Raw genomic sequence first — 21,795 nt, 5'->3', positions numbered from 1 at the left:
TTACCCGTTACTTCAAATGCCAAATGTCAGACAGACAGACAACTTCACGGGGCAGGCAAGAGTATAGGGATCATTACTTCATGGCTGTCCTTGAGAGAGTTAAATTGACAAGGACTTGTTTGGATGGATTTATGGATAATGACTGACATAAATTGGCTTTAGAGAATCCCCTGGCGGCCCAGTGGTTAGGACTCTGTGTCCTTCCACTGCAGGGGGCATGGGTTCTCCCTGGTCTGGGAACTAAGATCCTGCAAGTCATGCAATGCAGCCTCCCACCAAAGAAAAAAAAAATAATTGGCTTTAAGACCACCCTATTCTCTCTTAGAGTCAGAAGCTGATGCTATTGGAGGAAATCAAGCCACTGAGCTGTAAACTACAGCAGCCATTTCCCCGGTTTTAAATTTTAAAGAGATCTGCTATTGCCCCCTTAACTGAAATTTACAAAATAACACACATGACACAATTTCTGCAAATATTTTTCAAGGTTTTATTGCAAACCAAAGTTGGTTTATCACACACAAAAAAAGGTGTGTGGTAGGGAGGGGGGGAAAGAATTGTACATTATTATAACCATGTTAATTACAGTACATTAAAATGGTGGTTTACATTACAAATAAGCCTGTAAGTTTAAATATACTAGTGTTATAACCCAATGTACAGACTTTCTTTATACAATACATATAATTATCAGGAATGCAAAAAAGAAACAAAAAAACCCAAAAACATAAATAATGCCCATTTTACAGGTGATATTTTAAACAATGAAAACACTAGGCTCTGACTGACAACTGGGGCATTGGTCCATAAAAACCTTTTCTAAAAATAGAAATATTTGTAGCAGCAATGCTTCTTTAAGCATCTGGATACAAGTCATTGCAAGACCATTTTCAATAAATTTTAGTTATTAACTATATCTTACAAAAAAAAACAGCCTACACATAAATTTATCTTCCAAATATGGAAGAAACAAACAATGTCCCACGTTGTAGTGTCCTGCAAGTGTCACATTGATGCTTATAACTGAGTCCTTCTGTGAGCAAGCATACCACACTCATACGGCTGATCACACAGGAAAGTCCACAAGGAAAAACAGAACGGAAACACTCGGCAACAGGAAGAACTTTGGAGCTAACACGATCTCATCAGAAAAGGCACGTTTCATAAGATGCGTTATCACGGCCCGGACAGACCTTCAGAAGCTCCTTCTCCGAACAGCGCCCTCCTACGAATGAGACCACTGCATCTGCCTGGGGCGGCCCTCTACTGCTCATTTCAGAGATAGCACCACATTGGAAGGAAGGATAAAGGAAAACCTCACAAGCTCACTGAGGAGGATGTGCTCTTCGAAAAGCTTCCAGCAAACAGTGTGCAATAAGATTGCCAAGATGTGCAAGCTTCCAGGGATGTGCAAATTCTCTTTTAAGATGTCCTGTCAGCTGGCAGCTCTGCCAAAAGGCTAACTAAAACATTTCAAAAACGCCTGTAAAATCCTTCACAACCAACCCTAAGACCATTCAGAGGAAAGAGTCCACGGGAGGTGCGTAGGAAAAGCCCAGGAAGGCCTCGGCCGCTTCCTTGACGCTGGCTGTGAGGAGGATACTGTCGGGCGACCGACCGATGGAGTTGGGGACTGGCTCTTCGGTAAACTCGGGATCAAAGTGCCGCAGGTCGCTGGGTCCACTCTGATGCAGGAAGGGAAGAAAACAGTACTCGATGTCAAGAATTCACAATGGAGACAAGAAAGGGAAATTCTCATGCAGGCACCATATGGCAACTTCCACCATCAGCAACCATTTCAAGCACAAAACCCAAAGGCCACACAAAGTTTCAACTATGAGGACCATGCTTACTTTCCGTCTTTTGCTACCGTAATTTATAAAAGGTGTGGAAAAATAACGTGAGTTTTGTTGGGACAAAAGTTCTACTTTCTTCTGTGGTTAAATAATGGCTTACGAATGCCAATTTATTCCCTGAGGGCCCTTCCCCTTCCACCACTACCAACAGCAACTCTGACTTAAAGAAAGGCCCTCTGGGCCTGTGCACACTCACGAGAGAGATACTCACCACATTTGGGTTAAAAGGGGGAGTAATCTTCTTATTAATGAGATCATCCCAGTTAATTAGGGAGAAGAAGACGTGATTCTTAATCTCCATCTGTTGAGAAAGAAGCACGAATTTAGAAGAGTGAAATTCGAGAAGGGCGGCGAGGTCTAGGGCTCTACCCATGCAGCCTGGGAGGAGAGGAAAAAATGACTCACGAAGTCATCCTTGGCACCAAGCCTCTTTGTCCTGTCCTTCTGCAGGAGGCCCTCCAGGACGTGTCTTGCAGAATTTGTAATATTTGGCTTCAAATGGAGGGGTTTGTTCAGAATGTTGTCGTACATCTCAGCTGTGTTTCGGCTATAAAATGGAGGCTGAAAGAAGCAGGAAGATTACTTACGACTTAACTGGAAGTTTTGGAGAGCATCCATTACCAAGAAAGACTTAAACGTAACATATGAAGCTGGTTTTGACAAAGTTTATCATCTGATAGGTTTTCTTGACCTTAGATTTTTAAGTGTCTACTTTTTGCCACCCTTATCGGGGGGTAGATGTTAATAAGCCATGTTTTTCACTCTCACATAGGTTAAGTGTGGTCACACCTAGTAAAATGTGAACTTACAAAAGAAAAAATCCACTAGGTAACGGTTTACCCTAAAATACCTATAGCTTAACCAATATGCCTCTCTCATCAGCATTTGATAAGCATACTGATAGAGGGCAAGACGTGATGATCAGGTCTGCAATGGGGCTTGTGTGCCCAGATAAGTCTGGATTTTTAAGACTAGGTCTAGATTTTTAAGACTACATTCTAGGGAGAAATGTATCCACCCAGGGCAATATTTCACGATTTTCAATGGGCTACTCACCAGGCCATAGAGCATCTCATATAAGACGGCCCCCAGACACCACCAGTCCACGGTCCTATCATAAGGCTGCTTATGAAGTACCTCAGGTGCAAGATACTGAAAGACAGACCAGGAAAAGAGAGTTCAGAGCCCCTGAAACGAGGCAATCCCAAGACCAGGCATGCACTTTGAAAGGGCTGAGAGACCCTGGGTCCACTTGGAGGATATATTTCTTTAAACTACTTCCTGATAAAACTGCTGGCTTTGAGGCTGACTGGCCACTTACATGTCCTGATGTTTTGAAAGCTATTGGGCCCTCCTCAGATATCTTACTTAGGGGTTTAGAACCTTTTATAGTGTGGACCTTACAAACAGCTCACTTTAATTAAAGCAACGTGAGGCCTTGGAATTTCTCATGCCTCCAACAGCCAGTGTATTTTACTTGCACTGAACTGGACTAAATCATCTCCGAAAACAGCTTGTTCTTTCAGTAGTTAAGAGTCACTGCAGTGATCCCTTCCTGGAGGGGTGTGGACCAGAAGTTCGCCTACCTCGGGTGTGCCGCAGAAGGTGGATGTCGTGCCATTGTGTTCAATGTTCTCCTTGCAGAGTCCAAAGTCAGTAAGGACAATGTGTCCCTGTGAATCCAGCAAAATATTCTCTGGCTTTAAGTCTCTGTAAAAAAAAAAAAAAGAAAGTAGTCGTATTAAGTTAATTTCACCGCATTAGCAATCCTCCGTAAAGATCACCACTAGGGCTATCGGAAGCACTTTACATTCACTGTAGTTGTGTTAGTGAATCTAAAAGGGGGTCCTTGTTCTGTTCATCTATTCTGGATGAGGCACGATCCTCATTGGCTAGTTCCCTCGTGGCAGGGAGTCAACAGATGGGTCGCATGCTGGGGACCTGGTTTTAGGTGACCAAGTTGTGCCTAAACAGATTATTTTAAGGCCCTGTCAAAGGCCGGGCTATGTCTCCTTTACACAAGGAAGGGAGCCTTAAGAGCCCTTCAGCTCACCTATAAACGATGTTCAGAGAGTGCAGGTAACCCAAGGCACTGGCTATTTCAGCAGCATAGAAGCGAGCCCGTGGTTCCAGGAAGCATCGCTCCCTCTGGAGATGGTAGAACAACTGTAGGAGATAGAACAGAGTTAGCCTGGGTTGCCAAAAACCCCGGACAATGCATTGGCTCTGTCTTGACATATATAGCTAAAGAGGACAATTGCAGGAAGTGGCCCTAAATAGTTTATAAGCCATCTGAACGCTGGCAGGTTAAAGGAAATACTAAATCTGGTAACTCTTCCCCCACTAATTATCTTTTAAAAACTTTCCTCTCAAATTAAAACAAAGCAGGCTATGCACGGGACAGCCAGGGGTCAGCTCCCATCCTCTCTGCTCACCTCTCCACCGTTAATGTAGTCTAGGACAAAGTACAGTTTGTCAGCCGTCTGGAAAGAGAAGTGAAGGCCCACCAGGAAAGGGTGTTTCACGTTCTTCAGGAGAACATTCCGCTCCGACATAATATGCTTTTCCTAGAAAAAGGACAATTAAGATTTAGTGGCAAATTTCAACGTGGCGCCAAGATGGCAAGGTAATGTCTACTGAATGTCTATCTCCAAGCCCATCTCATACCTCCTTCTTTTTCAGGATCGCTTTCTTTTGTAAAACTTTGACTGCATAGAATGCTTCTTCGGCTTTGTGTCTTGCCAGGAGAACCTGAAATTGAAATTAAAGATCATTTTCCTGTTCACATCCAGGGAGATGTAAAATGAGCATATGAAAGACTATAAATAACGAGAGCTTCAGATGTGAAATTACCTTTCCAAAACTGCCCTTCCCGATCACTTTCAAGAAGTGAAAGTCAGATGGTTTAGCGTGAGGGTTGGATGATGGGCCCAGGTTAATTTGCTGAGAAGGACTCGGCTGGAAAATAAAAGGTTTTCTTTTAATATTCTTGCTTCAAAGGAAGATAGAGATTAATAAAGTATAGGCAATGCAAAAAGGTGGTACATCTGCAAATGACAGGGGCAGGTCCCCAGACATCTATAAACACATTCCAAACTCCTTTTCATCCATACATGCAAATATTTCAAATGAGAGTATGGAAACTGTATATAATCGTGTTGTTCTTAAGCAGATAACTTTTATGAAATGTCTTTTAAAATACTCCAGTGACTCATACTTAAGTGCTTATATCACTTGTTTGCCATGAACCAACGAGGCATTCCTGCCTTGATACTAACTCGAATGCTATTTTATAATTCATCAACATAGGAAAACTAACTGACTCATTTACAAGATTCCTCCACTGATGCATCACGAATAGAGAACACTTACTGGAGGAGAAGGGTTGGCATTCATGAGCTCAGGCTCCTGAGGTTGGGAGATTTTCAAAATGGACTGAACTTCAGGGCTGCAGAGAAGAAAGGAGCAACGTTGAACATCCTAACTCGCCACGTGAGGGCAGACCAACACCAACAGTGAATTTCTGGCTCAACCTTTCCGGGGGATTCAGTATTTAAAAACACCCAAGTCAATTACTCAGTGAGAGAAAATAACAGCCAAAATGATAAACCCAGTTAAACATAGAGGGTTGTTCTTCAAGGAGAGAGGGGGTGAATTAGGCAAATATGAAAATTTTATCGGGACTTCCCTGGTGGCGCAGTGGTTAAGAGTCCCCCTGCTAACGCAAGGGACACGGGTTCGAGCCCTGGTCCGGGAAGATCCCACTATGCCGCGGGAGCTACTGAGCCAGCGCGCCTAGAGCCCTTGTGCTCCGCAACAAGAGAAGCCGCCACAATGAGAAGCTCACGCACCGCAACAAAGAGTAGCCCCCGCGCACCACAACTAGGCCTGGGCACAGCAACGAAGACCCAACGCAGCCAAAAATAAATACGTTTATAAAAAAGAAAATTTTACCTTGCATTTCCAGAACAAGCCAAATCAGCAAATTAATTGTAATGCTTTAAATGTTTGAAATAATTAGAACTTAAAGAGAAAAGGGATCCCCACCCTCGGTAAGTCGTCGCCTTCCTGATCAATATATTGATGAGGATGTCTTTACCGCTGGTAAATGGAAACTTCCCTACTTAATTTTATTTCCCCACGTCGCCCCAAACTTACTGTTTGCATGCATAGGAGTTATTGGCAATCTTCTGAATAAAGTCGTTCAGGCCCATCCTTCTCTGTTTCATGAAAGCTGCGAATTAGAGGAGAAACGTTTAGACGGCTTTGTAACATCCGACGCCACACACACCAGTCTGATCCGCGACCTTCAAAACTTTCCACTTGGCGTAACCTGGAAGTCCAGTCGTATTCCTACACTCACCGATGAGAATTGCTACCATGCCCCTCATCCTGGAGTAAGTGAGGGTGTCCCTAGCAGCCTCGGTTTTCACCGTCATCACCACAGAGACAAAGAGCACGAGGACTTGTCAGGCCCGAGAAACCGGCTCAGCCAACACTGCGCTCCGGCCGCGCCGCCGGCTTTATATGCCTTGTGCCGCCGCGAGGGCGGGACCCACAAGACATGGAGGAGGCGGCGCTGCCCGGCCCCGTCGCGACCCCGCCCCCGGCTGCCGCGCGACTTGCCCGGCGGCAAAGCGGCCGGCGGCAGGCGGTTCCGCCCCCGGCGAGAGGGGCCAGCCCGGAGCGGGGGCGGGGGGCGCGGGGGGCGCGGGGACCGCCCGGGCAGGGCCCGGCGCAGGGCAGTTGTCGGCCTCGCTCGGCTCCCGGGCCGGAGAGGGGGAAACCGCCGGCGGAGGGGGTGGGGAGGGAGGGAGCGGCCGGGGTAATTTTCCACCTTTCTCATTTATTCCGCCCTGCGAGGAAATCAGAGTCGCGGCACATCAGGAAATCAGAGCGCTTTCTGCCCGGTGCGAGGCGATCGGGGTGGCTCTGTGCCCGCTCTGGCTTCTCAAACTCTCCGCTCGGATTCACTCCCGGCCCCGGCGCCGACCCTGACACTCTCCCCTAAGCCGCAAGGCAGCCTCCGCAGCCCTCGCCGGCCGGCCGCGCACCGCCAGCTGAGGTTATCTGTCGGGCGCAGGGCTGCAGCGCCGGGGGAGGGCGGCCCCGCACGCCCTTATCTCCGGCCCCAGCTTGGGGCCAGAGCGCCCGGCGCGTCCCCGGGTTCCCGCCGCCCTCCTACCCCTTCCCCATCTCTCCATCCTTGGTACTACCCCAAATACCCAGCCCCTCTCGCCCAATCCGAGCAACTAGTGGAGGAGTTGGTTGAGACAAGCCCCCGCGTGCCGGCGGCGGCGCTTACCCAGTCCGGTCAGCAAGAAGGACTCGCTCCGTTTCTGCGCCTCGGCCCTCTTTTTGTGCCGGGGCCGGAGCAGGGACTCGAGCCGGGCCCTGGCCAGCGCGCCCTGCATCTCCCCCATGGGCAGCGGCGGCCGGGCGCGCAGCGGGCGAGGGCGACCAGAGAACACTGACGTTTCCTTGAAGGAGCCGCCGTGACTCAGGCCGGGCAAGATTTCCTGCCCCGAGTCCCAAAACAAACAAATGGCCCTTGTGCACGGCCGAGCCGCTTCCGAAAACGCCTTTTTTGTGCTTTTGGCCCAAGCCAAGCAAGGCTGAAAAATCCCTGAACTTGGAAGAGGAGGAAGGAAGGAAAGAAAGAGGGAAGGGGGAGGGAGAGAGGTCAGGAATGTGGAGGGGAGGGGGCGGAAATAAAATTCGTCTCTGCACTAAAGGAAAAAAAAATCTGCATTTCACTTTTTTTTTTCCCCCTAAAGTAATCTTTGGGAACATTCTGTCCTTTCCGCATGTAATTTTCCCCCTTGCCTTTTTAATCCCCGCCTTGCCAAAAACACATGAGGAGGTGGCAAGTTAGGGGACAGACCTGGCGTGACCCTGGGACGGTGCGGAGTCGGCATCCCAGGCCATCGTCGACTCCCGAGGTTCCCTCGCCCGCTCCCCGACCTGAAAACTCCGCAAGGTCGCATCCCATTGTCTTCAAATCTCTTAGTTTGTGCTCGTCTTCCCTACCCCTCCTCCGGTTTAATTCAGGGCTGACCCCGCAGTCTTCTTACAGGTTTACCACCTCGATCTTTCCCTCAAGTCCCAGATAACTTGTGACTCGTTAACTCCTGAAAGATTAGCCGGGAGCCTCCTCCGCTCCAGAAAGTAAGGGAGGGAAGGAGGGAAGCTCTGCAGAGCAGCGGTGCGGTGCCTTCCAGTAACCCCGCCGCTGGGAGATGCCTGGGAGCTGCAGTCTGACCGCCGGTGGGAGGACTCGCGCCAGCGCCGGCGGGGAAGCCACGAGCACAACGACTGGGCCAGGAGCGGGGAGAGGGCTGCAAGTTACTAAGTTTGCAGGGCCGGGTACCTGGCGCTTGTCAGGGATGTCTGCGGTGCCTGCCCTGCCATGACCCCTTGCTGCCAACGGCCCTGCCATTTAAGGTTGCCTACTGGATCGGACACACTCCGAACTACTAACTGTCAAACCAAGAATACATGTGAAGCGGTTTTTCTTTGGTGCTGGGCAGGAATTTGTTTTGCAAACCAACCACCTTATTTGTCTTAACGTGATCTGTAGCCTCCACTGCTTTGCAGCAGCCTCAAACTGGCAGAAGAGAACACACATCCTCTCTGCTGGAGGCTGGCTGGGAAATTCTGCTCAGCACCCACTCATTAAAAAGCACTTACTATTCCCCGAAACTGACACTCCAACCCAAAGCAAGGTTTAGGAAACTCCAAGTCACAGCAACTGGCCCACTTCTGCTTCCTCTTTCACGGATTCTTCATATAACATGACTTTGTTATTGCCAGTACCCCCATATCCCACGCTCCACTTCAACTAGTCTAGGCCAGCCCGGCTCCCACCCGGTTCCTTCCCCTTTTGAGAAAGCAAAATTTTTGAAGAATGACCAGAAACACCAAACTGCACCAGGATTTCTGCCTGTTTGTTTTTTAAACATGAGATTAAGAAACCTCCAGCGACTCACCTCCTGTGCCCCCCCATGCCAAGTAACCCCAAATCCTCTGAAGCATCTTTGTTTTACCCATTTCATCCAAATTATCTTAATAAAAGCAGACAAACCTTTCAAAGGGGATTTTATAGCTTCCTCTTTCATTCTTCAGGTTGTCTAGGATATGAAGGTTGGGGATTCCTTTCTGGAGGCTGGAGGTAGAGCTTAGTTATGGCTGGAGTAGCCTCCCTGCTATGTGCCTGATAGGACTGGAAGTTGAGATGATAAGGGAGCACGAGTCAGAGGCGGCTGTCCCAGCTCTGTTATGAACCCCACTTTATATAAAAGGCAATTTACATACAGGAAGGGAGCAAGCTGCAAAGTTCAACACTGGGCCATTTATTCCCTTCGTTGCAACATCGTCCAGAAAATTACAGTCATCAGTGCCCTGGGTTTATTACACCCCCAGCAAGACACACAAGAAATGTAACTTGACTGATTATCATCACAAATCAGTCCAGAAAAAATTCAAAACACATGCACAGAGTTCATTTTCTCAAAGAGGCTCTGCTCGCATTCCAGGAGGAACGTGGAATTTAAGTTAGAGGGCTCTAAGTGGAACAGAGAAGAGGCACAACCGTATGATTTGTGGTTGGAACAGAAAAGTATCGTCTGCTGTGCTCCCTCCTCCCCCTACACTAATGTGCAGCCGTTGGAGACGGATGGTCTGCTAAACTTATCATTTAACGGAGAGAATCAAGTTGTTGAGACTGGCTTTTCTTCCAACCGGATACCTGATGGGTGGAGCAGGGGCCCCCTGTTCTGTCCCAGCAACCTACTAAGACTTCCGAACAGGAAGGTGACACACGGCGGCGGGTGTATGGGGTCGGGGGAGGTACGCGGGGGAACTGTGTGCGACGCGCGCCTAACTCTTCACAGGCTTTAGGTTGTCCTGTGGCTGCTATTCAAACGCTTGATCTGTTCTTCCTTCCTGTCGCCAGCCTCTTTCTTTGGTTCAGAGAGTGCTCCTACCGGGAGAAATTCGGCCCCTTCCCTCCTACACCCTGGTGGCGAAGTGGCCCGAGCTACGTCACCAGTATCTGCTTGTAAATACGAGCTAGAGGGCGCTCGCGTTCTCCGGGAGAACTACTCCCGAATGTATGATTTCCCCCACTTCTCTCCTGGGGTTTAATCAGTTCCAGATAATGCCTCCGCAATACCTTGTGAGGGCAAAGAAAATAGATAGACGGCTTGATATGAGATACGCTAATTAGTTCCCCACTCCCCCAAGCCAATCGTCTCATTTATTCCTCATACTGGGAAAACGCAATCAAACTCTCAAATGGGAATTATTCATCAAGATGTAATGTTTGCACTGAAACAAAACAGTTTCCAATGTATGTGTATTTTAATACGAAAATTATTTTAGCTTTTCAAATGGGAATTATTCACCAAGATGTAATGTTTGCACTGAAACAAAACAGTTTCCACTGTGTATTTTAATACGAAAACTATTTTAGCTTTCCTACTTAGTGATTAAGTAAAATTTTTCCTTAATGATGAACTATAAATACTACAACCTGAAAGCTTTACTAAGATATGATTCTTTCCATTTAATTTAAAGGCACAGAAAACAAATTCCTGGTACTTCTCAACATATTAGAGGAAATATTTTGAAAAATATAAGGACTTAACTTTTTTTTTTACTGTTAAAATATTTTCATGTCAATATAAAATGAGATCAGGGTTTGACAAGCAAGTTTCAGAATATGAACATCGATTTCTAAAATGATTTATCTTTTCAGAAGCCTAAATATGAATGCATATAAATCTTAGGGATATAAAAAAAATATCGTTTTTTTCCCCCCATTTTAATACATCTGCAATTGACAAACATGCAAAATAATAAGTTCCCCTCTTGGGCTATTTCTTTAATGTGTCAGCTGTGTTAGTCTTCATTCCTTAGATAAAATGTCTTCCATTGATAACAGGGCAATATGATTATTTTGTATTGCTCAAACTGTCATAAATTCTATAACAATCCTGTGCTGCACCATTTAGGTTGCCATACTTATTGTTTTATTGGTGCATGCGTACGGAAATCTTTTTCCTGGAGCATCTCCAAAGATAGTACATAGAAATGCCAGAAAACATAATTATTACTCTAGAGAGCAACAAAATGGATCAGTTTTTGTTGAAGGTTGTCACCAAGTGCATTTTTTTTTTTACAGTATTCATCAAATACAAAATGATGATGATAAATGAGCTCATTCAGGATAACTGTTATAGATCAGTAACTAGCAATGGTGGTTAAATGTCTATCTATAGAACACAGGTTCTATAGTGACTATTACCTTCCCTATTCATAATTGTCAAAATCGACATGCATAAAGGAGTTAGGAATGTGATACAGCAGATAACTAAGAGAACGCATTATCTAGAATAATAGTGTTGAGTTATTAAAACCCACAAAACTACATGCTTTATTTACACAGGGCTTATTTTTTTCCCAAGGCAGTGATGTTGAATAAGCAAAACTATACACTATAAGAGTCTTGGAATAGGGTTTTGTTAAATAATCTACGTGTAGCCGTCTACTCGGCAGACCTTATGTTGTCTTCTCTAACAGCATTTTTTCATTATTAAGGATTAAGCAATTATTGTTATTTTTCTTCTGAGTTGGACAGATGATAGGCAAAATTGTGAGGTAACAAAACTTACTTATAGGACCAGATTTATCTCCTTCAGTTAACCTTTCTTTGTCACTGAAGTTGACTCCTATGCCTCTCCCACTTCCCACCCATGGCAGTGACATACTCTCTGGTCCCCCAAACTCTGAAATATTGCCTCCCATCCTCCTTCCCACTAATGCTAACTGCCTCAAAGCCCTGCTGTCAGCTAATCATCACAGGAGGTATTGAACTGATACATCCTTCATTCCTTCCCTCCTTCCTTCCTGCCCCACTCCCTCCCCTCCCTTCCATTTATTCATTCGTGCAAGTATTTAACAAGCATTTATCAAGTAAGTACAGATATTAAGATCAAAGGACACAGATATGAGTAATCCCGTTATCTGACTTGACAGAAGCACTCATTCTAAGTAGGGAGACACACACGTAAATTATGATACAACACGATGAGTGTTAAAACAAAGGTCTGAGCAACCTGCCATAGAACAACAGAGAGGGGAATTTTCTACTGGGGAGAGGCAGCAGACTTGGAATTTTTTTTTGTTTTAATAGTTATTTTTTTATTTGGTTGCCCTGGGTCTTAGTTGCGACCGGCGGGCTCCTTAGTTGTGGCATGCGTGTGGGATCTGGTTCCATGACCAAGGATCAAACCTGGGCCCCCTGTATTGGGAGCATGGAGTCTTATCCACTGCACCACCAGGAAAGTCCCCAGACTTGGAATTGTTGAGGAAAGTCTCCACAAACAAAAGATATTTGGCCTGATCCTGGAAAGGCCAGCTAGGTACACAAAAGGGAAAGTCATTCTGGGCAGAGGGAATAATATGGGCACCAAATTTTAAGGTGCTATGTAGTATCTCTGGCATAATTTGGAAATATGGTCCGTACTCAGACCTTACACACAAGCAAATGTACATGGCTCTCTTGCTGCTACTGCTGAAGTGGATAACAGCACTTTCAAGTGAAATAAAAAAGATCTTAGGGACTTCCCTGGTGGTCCGGTGGCTAAGACTCTGCGCTCCCAATGCAGGAGGCCTAGGTTTGATCCCTGGTCAGGGAACTAGATCCCACATGCCTCAACTAAGAAGTTAGCATGCCGCAACTAAAGATCCCGCATGCCACAACTAAGACCCGACACAGACATATAAATAAATAAATAAATAAATATTAAAAAAAAAATCTTAGCTGACACAAATCTGCCTCTCCTCTCTTTCTCTCACTGCCCCCCACCCCAATAAATACGGAATTAATAATGTCTTAGAAAACATACCCGTTTGAAGGACTGCTGATTATTAGCCTGCATAGGCACCTCTGTGTCTGATACAGCTCTAGGCCCGGTGGAACTCATTCATTCATTCATCCACAGATTCTTCTAGAACTATGCATCAGACATTGTGCTAGATGCAGGAGATACAGTGGTAAACATGATCTCACCTGGTGAGAGGCAGGTGGGGAATTACCTACAAAGGTAGACTGAGCCCTATTGTGAAGAGATCTTAAAAACCACCAAGGAAAATCCCTTTTAAGAAGGAAAACATTCCAATGTGTTTTGAAAAGTTAATTCAAACCAAATGTGATCGATCACTCAGCTATCATTCTTTCAAAGGATATTTGCATTTTTTTTTTACACTACCCCTACCTCATTGAAAATGAACAAATTTACAAACACATAAAGAAATGTTGGAAGTTGGAATGGGGAAATTTATGTAGTTGGAAGATGGATAAAAGTTTAGACAAGCATAGTTATAACCCAGCATAGGGATTAGCAATCTGTCAGAAGTGATAACACCATGTTCTATGCCCATCCCTTCTGGAAAGTCAGGCCACAGGGAAGTTGGTGATAGGATGTGGACATGGCTTTGTAGTAAATTTTTAATTTTAATCAGGGAATAAATTAAAGAAGGGAGGCCAGTGGCAGCTCTTGACATGGGAGGAATGGGAATCTAGAACAAACCAACGGGTCTATGTTGGGTTGAAAACTCACTGTATCCCCATCTTTATAACGCTGTCAATGTCTGATGTAGCATAATCCAATGAACAAGAAATAAAAAATGACTGTCAATTAGAATACAGTATGAAGGGTAAGGAATAGCACATATTCAATAGCTTTGTATTTGGCTCTCAGGATTGACCTGGAAAATGACCTCCAAGGTATTTTCTGTATGATTATGAAAAACAATTCAGGAATAAATTGGACAATTTTTGAAATCAAAATTCAGTATTATCTGTGACTTTCTAAATTCAAGAGGACTATGGCTTTACTGAAAGCTTTATATTTTATTATTATTATTACTTTGGTTTTTTTTTTTTTTTGAGCAGAGAAAGGTTTATTGCAAGGTCATGCAAGGAGACGAGGTGGCTCATGCCCTGAAAAGCCTTGAACTCCTGGAAGGGTTTCAGCAAAGCATTTTTAAAAGCCAGGTGGGGGGCGTGGGTCGCAGGGTAGGAGATGGTGCCCAATTCTCTGATTGGCTGATGATGAGGGAACAGGGCGGTGTCACAGGGGTTAACTTTATCAGTCCTTACTGAAAGCCTTATATATTGTTGACATAGCTTTATTATTGGGCATTTATTGCTAGGCATTTGCATTTTAAAAGGCCTTAGTTGATTAAAAAAATGAATTTGTAATGATAAAATGTCAGGTGTTGTCACAAGGATCAAGTCAGAGGGCTTTGGGCTTTACTCCCTTTTCTCTGTCCAGGATGAACCCTCATACACATCTACTTTCCCTATGTGCCTCACAGCCCAGCTCAGAGTTCAGGCAGCACAGGGCTTGGAATTTCTTTGCAGGCCGAGTTCTTCTTGGGACACACATATTAAAGTTGTAACAGACATGAAAACAATATAAAGGGCTCTCTTTCACCCCAACTGTATTTACAAAGTGCCGATAGTAAATAAGGAGCCTGGATTTCCGATGGACATCTTTTGCCAAACAAAAGTGAAACCCGAAAGCTTTCATTTGCTCAGGGTAAATAAATCTCTCTCCAGTCGACTCCATTTCTAACCCTATAATTAATTTAGCAAGAAGCAACAGAAGCTCAGGCCACCCTTATGGGCTGTTTCCTGTAAAGCCTGCCTACAAATTGCAGCAACGAAATAAGATAAATGTCATAGTAACTCGTAGTGGGAAAACCAGGAGGGATGGGTGGTTGGCAAAAGGTTGAATGGCATCATTTTTATGTAAAGCAACTTTTAAAAAAATGTTTATGTCACCTCCCACAACGAGCTCAGCAGTGACAGTAATGTGCTGAGGATAGAGATCTTTGCAGTACACTTAAGTCAGCTACAACCGAGGCTCATTACCTGTGAGAACTTAGACAAGGTATTCTCTAAATCTTTATCTCTTAATCCGTATCATGGGGATACTAATACTTAATGTAAATTGCGAAGAAAAGTAATTGAAATTAAGAATTTAAAGTGCTGACTCAAGTTGGAATCTCACATAGAAAATCTGACATATCTTAAAAAAAAAAAAGAAAAAGAAAATATAACGTGTCTATGTTCCTTACCCCACTCCACATACCACAGCCACAAACAGAACACATCATGTAATGCAAAGGGCTCCGACAAATCAAAATAATACCGGTTATGTGCTGTGTTTAAAGAGCAGAAACAGTGTGGGCCACTTAATCTGCTGGGTCAAGGTCAGACTAGTTGGATGGGAATTCCTTTAAAGGCCTGAAAAGATGATCCTCTTCGTTTTTTCAAATTCCCCCCTCCTCTCTTGGTCTCCACACAGACAATGTTCCAGAACAGGCAGTAAAGACCTAAATGCCATGATAACAGAATAAGTGCTTGTTTACCAAGTGTTTGAAGTAAAAGTTAAATTTAAGGTGAAAAAGCAGAAAGTAAGGCAAAAGCTAAACCAGAGGAGTTTTTAATTGTTCAAGGTGGATGGAAAATAATAGAATGTAAATATGGGCCTGTTGAGAGGGCAGAATCATTGAAAGCAGGTCAGAGAAAGCCAGCAGCACAGAAGATGCTTGTTCTAGCTCGTTTAGCTTATCCTTGAGTTACAGAAAGAGGTACAAGCACCAACTGATGGTGGCCTGTTGTTTTTAATCCTTCAGGCCTCCACAGAGCACCTTTTTTGTGCCGGACACCGTGCTAAGTCCTGGGTCTAACAAGGATGCCCAAGACGGACAGCGTTGCTAAACTCAGGGAGGGCAAAGTCTGAACTTATTTTGTTAAATTGAACAGCGCTTTCCCAAAAGCAAAGGTAAGCTTACAGATATTTCTACTTTTCCTAAGGCCCTGCTATGCCTTAATGCCATTAAAATACAGACTCGGGCATGTTGAACCCTTTAGATTATTCATTTCTCAAGTGAATGTGCTAGAAGTTCTCTTGCAGCTCTAATATTGATTCTACAGTTCTGTGATATCTGGGAAAAGATAAATCTAAAAAGGAACTTCTGAATGCCCAGAAGCCCCTCATGTGACTTCCTAATTCAGCTAAGCCTTTGCATGCCTCTCCCCTCCCTCCATTGTCAGGGACTTTGTGCTACTATTTTAAATCTCCGGTGACTCCCTGGACCTTGAGTTCCCTGAAGACCAGATAACACAAACAATTCAGGTTTCTCTCCTGCCTAACAGTCTCCAATCAAACATCACTTACACAGTGTCACTTATTCTGTTTCCGTCACTTGCATATTAGTTTTATTAGCTGACTTTTTGAGTGTTTGTCTCCCCCAACTAATAAGTAGTCTCTGTGAGCCAGGGATAGTACCTATTTTTCCTTTTTTTTTTTTTTTTTTTTCGGTACGGGGGACTCTCACTGTTGTGGCCTCTCCCGTTGCGGAGCACAGGCTCCGGACGCGCAGGCTCAGCGGCCATGGCTCACGGGTCCAGCCGCTCCGCGGCATGTGGGATCTTCCCGGACCGGGGCACGAACCCGTGTCCCCTGCATCGGCAGGCGGACTCTCAACCACTGCGCCACCGGGGAAGCCCGATAGTAGTACCTATCTTATTCTCCAGAGTATCCCTGGTGCCCCAAAGAGTACCTGATCCATAGAAAATGCTTAATACATGAAATGGTTTAATAATACGCCCCTTATATATTGTTGGGCATAAGATTTGTTCTCAACCAAATTTAGTTTTTTTTTCCCTTCACCAAATAATCAAGGGTATATGTTTCCCTAGCAGTCACTTGACACCTCACTGTAAAACGCAAGACAAAATCAAACCAAACAACACCCCACTCAGGCTTAACTATCATATTACATATTATATTATGCTACTCAGTTGCTTCAGAAAATTGAGGGACTAGATTTTATACATGAGGTACATGAAGATTTTGAAATCGAGGCTTTGGGTCCAATGGGATCATTAAACAAGCATATTGAATAACCATTTTTTGAGAGAACTAAAGTAGATGCCCTTTTCTACAGACAACATTCAATGGATAGTTCGTCAAGTCCAGAGAATCAAACCGTCGGGAGGGTAGCCATCTAGGTTTTCATCTGCCCAGGCTGGGAAAATGTCCATTTAGCCTCTTGTTCCAAGGACCACAGAGGAATCTTCCAACGAGTCAGAAAAATGTATCCTCCTTTTACTTTCCTTACATTGCCCCTCAAATTCTCCTTTGCCCCAAAATTCTTTGCTGTCTATAAAGATAGAATTTACAAATGAGAGTCCCATTAAGTTTCATGATACTTTACTTCTGTTTTCATCTAAAAGCCTTCTGCTCTGTTCCTGTTATGAGCCTCCCCAGTATTTTTAGGGGCTGTACTGATCATGTTCGTGAGCCTTGACAGTTGACTAAGAACTGTTCTTTAAAGAAAGTGTTAACAAGCATAGGCCGGTCAGAGAGGCAGCCTGGTGCTCTCAGGGTCTCTTCTTGGCCTTCTATGATTGCCCTGCATAATCTCTAAAAGTAGATGATGGTAGCAAAATGTCACACTGTCTCTGCAGATATGTAGGAATAAAGGGAGGGAAAATCCTCTTCATTAATGATACCGCATGAATTTGGTGTATGGAAAAGAATGCCGTCATAACCTGTTTGACTTTTGTCACTCAATCAACTTTCTCCAGCAGCTCCAGAACCTCACTTCCAGCCTGAGAACGTGGAAGATAACACAGCCACCTCACAGAATCCTTTCTTTCTATCTTGTAATCATATATATAAAGTTTTCCATAACTTTCATATTGCCAGAAAACCTGAATGAACATTTAGTCCGAAACCCTTCTACACTATATCTTTGTAAAATATCCTTCTCTACGCAATGATGAGGTCTTGATAAAAGGGCCCCTAGTGTGCAGTGCCACCCTGGACAAAGGAGTTTTAAAGCCATAGCAGAATGACCACCAGGTTGTCAGAAGCGTCAAGAGCCACTGGCCATGCGCAAGTGGTGCAGATGCTTAGTACCAAGTCGGTGGGTAAATTGCATTGTCATACCTCTGTGATTATATGCAAGCACAAATGTATTAGTTCTCCAGAGAAAGAGAACCAATAGTATATGGGCAGAGAGGGAGAGAGGGAGAGAGGGAGACTGATTTTCAGTAATTGCCTCACAAGATTGTGGAGGCTGTCAAATCCAAAATCTGCAGCTCTGCAGGGTGGGTCAGCAGGCTGAAGACTCAGGGAATAGCAGTTCAAGCCCGAAGGCTCTCTGCTGGCTGCAGAATTCCTCCTTGCTCGGGGGGGATGGTGGGGTGGTGTGTGTGTGTGTCAGTTTTTGTTTTATTAAGGCTTTCAGCTGATTGGGTGAGACCCACCAGCATTCTGGATGACAATCTGATTTACTCAAAGCCCACTGATTTAAATGTTAATCTCACACAAGAAATACTCTCACAGAAACATCTAGAAGTGTTTGACCACATATCTGGAAACCATGGCCCAGTCAAATTGACACATAAAATTAACTATCACAAGACCAGCCCTTGTCAATTTGGACCCATATGCATCTCCTTAAATCTCACTTAATCTCCATAAAATGACAATGACAAGGTCATACTTCCACCTAAAATGATACAACTATCCTGCTTACAACCAAAAACCTACTAATACTCTCCCTAGAAGAGGGTGCAAAGTCCTTGCAGGAGGCCTACTGTTCTTCTTGCCCATGAATTATTATTATATATATTTATTTTATTTTATATATTATTATATAAATAAATAAATAATATTATTTAATTATATATTAATTTTATTATTATATATATTATTATTATAATCCCATGCCTCCTTCCAAGCAAAATGAGCAACCAGGTGCACTCCTCTTAAGTTCTGCACACAGAGAGGATTTTCCTTCACTACTGGCCTCCAGCTATGTCCCAGAAAGGGGGTATCGTATTGCAGCTGTCCACTTCTGTGATCATATCAGAGAACTCAGTGATTATATCAGTAACTCTGTGGTGTCATCCATCACATGAGGGTATGACACACAGCTTCCTCTCACACAGAGATAGGAAAATGCAAGAACCCGCAGACTTGATACTAAGCACTTGCATTTTTATATCCTGAGGATTCTACATCTTCATTTGCTTTTTTCTTAGTGCTTGGCAGATTTGGGTATGTTTCTTTATTTTTAGGACATTCCTGGCTGGCTTTAATATTTGGGTTCTGTCGTTTTCTAGTCCTCCCACTCTCTTTTTAGCTGATAATTTGCAACCTATTCTTAGTAACCCAATGAAAGTTAGGCACTGCCATCAGTTTACCAAGCAAAACTTCGAAGAAAGATTACTGTGAAGCGCTAACTACACTATCTGATATCCACTTAATATATTTGAAAATATTGTGTAAAAGTACGGAAGGCATTGTCTTGACACTAGACAATTTTTGTGTGAAATTCAGAGGGTCACCTAAAGCACATTTCATATTTCACACAGTGGCACCATAACTTGGCAACAATAGGAAGTAGCCAAATACCCCAGATATCAGGATATGACACCTTAGGACTTCTGATGCCTAAAAAAGCCCTGACTTGTATTTTTTTTTTTATTTTTTTTTTTTTGCGATACGCGGGCCTCTCACTGTTGTGGCCTCTCCCGTTGCGGAGCACAGGCTCCGGACGCGCAGGCTCAGCGGCCATGGCTCACGGGCCCAGCCACTCCGCGGCATGTGGGATCTTCGCGGACGGGGGCACGAACCCGTGTCCCCTGCATTGGCAGGTGGACTCTCAACCACTGCGCCACCAGGGAAGCCCTCTCCTACTTATTTTTATATCTCAGCTTAAAACCCTAAGATGAAAATTAAAAGCTTCGATCTTTTGCTCAGATGACACATTTCAGTGAGAGATGTTTATTCTAGACTAGTTAATAGGAGTAAATTTATTTTTGTTTTTATCATTATTTCCTTGATCAGAACTTCTATAATTAGCCATTAGAGCCTAATTTTCTAAAAGCATATGGTCATTCCATCAGTCATTTTTGATAGTACTATTTGTTTCTGAGATGGGATTATAGAATCCTTTTAACAAGATTAGTTGTCACACACATACACACACACACACACACACACACACACACACACACACAAACTGATGGTTTGGTCAGAAGTTTCAGATATATTAACTACTTCTGTTATTTATTTTTCTATTTTGTTTCATAATCACCATTTCACAAAAAATATAAGTGACAGCTAAAAGAATAGAAATAAGCTTTTTTTAAGACCACAAGAAAATTACAGAGAAGAAACTAAACAGATGTGAGCAAAAGACAGGAATCATGAATAATACCTCCCTTTCTACACTAAATAAATATGGTCACTTAGAGAAGTTACTATAATGTTATTTGTTTATAAAACTCTGTTTAAAATTGCCTTGTATCCTATCCTCATTTAGAGCAAATGAATATTCCAAAGAAATAAGACTATTACTATCGTTAGTATCTACAATGATTCTATTTCACAATTCACAAACTATTGCTTAAAAATCTAAAACCTTAGAATACAAACATAGATCATCATGAGAGACCTATCTGAAATTCATTCTTCAAATCATGTTGTTTATATCTCTTTTAATGTACAAACGTAAATCCAGTTTAGCAAGTTCTATTGAACAAGTCTTGAGTTTACCTTTTAAAAGAAAAAGCATTTTCTTTTTTCTCTTTACCACCTTGTAAATACTGTACTTTTATATCTACAACCTGCTCTCATAAGCATCACTGATGGCCCATTGCCTTCTGACTTTTCCTTTAATAATAGGAACAAATAACCAAAGAGTAGAAAGGAGTACATAGTTTCTGTCTAAGCCCCACTTGCCACTCTTCTCTGCATCCTTCTTTCTGTCTCTTTCCACTTGCCATATTCTTTTCTTAGGACTGTCATTATTTAAGATCATCAGTTTCTGTAAGGTTGACAGGGACTTTGTAAAATTCCCCCAAGACAAGACTGCTATTCCTTTTCCATCTCTTTTCTTAAAACAGTATAGAGGGTTAGACCTAATATTACACACATTGTGTATATATATACATTATATATAATACACATTGTATACCATTTTAATATTATTAAAATATTAATATTTAAAAAATACTAGAAAGTACATTTACATAAAGATGTCAGAGAGGAACAAATACACCAGCCATAGCTAAAGTACTTCCAGGAATAATAGTAAAAGTTTCTAACACAAGTAGTCTTGTCAGAACATGGTGCTGCTGGATCTAACATTGTCTTTCCTATAAGAGCCAATTATTTTTCCTCACAGAGCAATTCTTTCTGATTTTCACAGCCTGCTTTCTGATCATTTATCTCACAACGAGACTGGGTGAGGGCATGTGTTTGGACCATTGTAGACCCATTGCCATTTCCAAAAATAACCCAACCACCACTCACTTTAGTTCTACTGTATTTTTGTGTCATGTGTGCAAAGGACAGGAGAGTTCACAGCCAGCACACTAAAAGCTCCTTCTCTCTTTGTTTTAAAGTTTGAAACTATTGTATATATATGAAAGTTAGAGTTTTTATTTGAACAGCACTGACAGCCTCATTTCATGCTGTTCATATTATTGTGAACAGATTCTATTGATGTTAAAAGGATCTTAGGGACTGTGAACATCCCTACAGTATTCCTGATAAACATTTGTTGAGCTATCACTTTAATTTCTCACTGGACTCACCTCTACTTCCAGGGCTATCTCTACCATTGTCAACCAGCATCAATCAGTAAAGTTCTTTCTTAGACTGTGTTCAAATATCCTCATGAACGTTTTATAAGGAATGGTTCTCCTGCATGTTCTAAAGCCAGGCACTTCAGTGATGCTAAGGACATACCGCTAAGCAGAAATGAACATGTTCCTCTTTGTAACTTCCACAGTTTAGGGCATCTATTATAATAGCCAACACTGAATGATTATACTAAGTGG

At 43.3% G+C, this 21,795-nt stretch overlaps 1 protein-coding gene across 5 annotated transcripts in view; it reads right to left on the bottom strand.

The window, feature by feature from the left end:
* Window positions 1-463: 463 nt before the first annotated feature.
* The window catches only part of SGK1 (serum/glucocorticoid regulated kinase 1), a 111,440-nt gene continuing 90,108 nt past the window's right edge, over window positions 464-21,795 (bottom strand). Inside the window, exons 1-12 of one of the 5 annotated variants that reach the window (XM_027086017.1) lie at window positions 8,938-9,128; window positions 6,012-6,087; window positions 5,226-5,301; window positions 4,707-4,811; window positions 4,521-4,604; window positions 4,289-4,420; window positions 3,907-4,019; window positions 3,440-3,563; window positions 2,910-3,005; window positions 2,259-2,414; window positions 2,065-2,154; window positions 464-1,682 (exon numbers count right to left, since the gene is read on the bottom strand). In XM_027086017.1, the coding sequence (XP_026941818.1) occupies window positions 1,515-1,682; window positions 2,065-2,154; window positions 2,259-2,414; window positions 2,910-3,005; window positions 3,440-3,563; window positions 3,907-4,019; window positions 4,289-4,420; window positions 4,521-4,604; window positions 4,707-4,811; window positions 5,226-5,301; window positions 6,012-6,087; window positions 8,938-8,971 (1,254 nt within the window). In that variant the 5' untranslated portion in view covers window positions 8,972-9,128 and the 3' untranslated portion in view covers window positions 464-1,514. Of the gene's footprint in view, window positions 1,683-2,064; window positions 2,155-2,258; window positions 2,415-2,909; window positions 3,006-3,439; window positions 3,564-3,906; window positions 4,020-4,288; window positions 4,421-4,520; window positions 4,605-4,706; window positions 4,812-5,225; window positions 5,302-6,011; window positions 6,088-6,216; window positions 6,377-7,158; window positions 7,599-7,737; window positions 8,663-8,937; window positions 9,129-21,795 lie in introns of those variants that run through there. The other 4 variants (XM_027086003.1, XM_027085995.1, XM_027086012.1 and 1 more) reach the window with 4 other exon arrangements.

Source organism: Aethalodelphis obliquidens, unplaced genomic scaffold (assembly GCF_003676395.1).
Source record: "Aethalodelphis obliquidens isolate GAN/ISIS:26980383/991018 unplaced genomic scaffold, ASM367639v1 scaffold3, whole genome shotgun sequence".
In the NCBI taxonomy this organism is placed as follows: domain Eukaryota; kingdom Metazoa; phylum Chordata; class Mammalia; order Artiodactyla; family Delphinidae; genus Aethalodelphis; species Aethalodelphis obliquidens.
The sequence above is the reverse complement of the archived record's forward strand: the minus strand, read 5'-3'. Positions and strand labels throughout refer to the sequence as shown.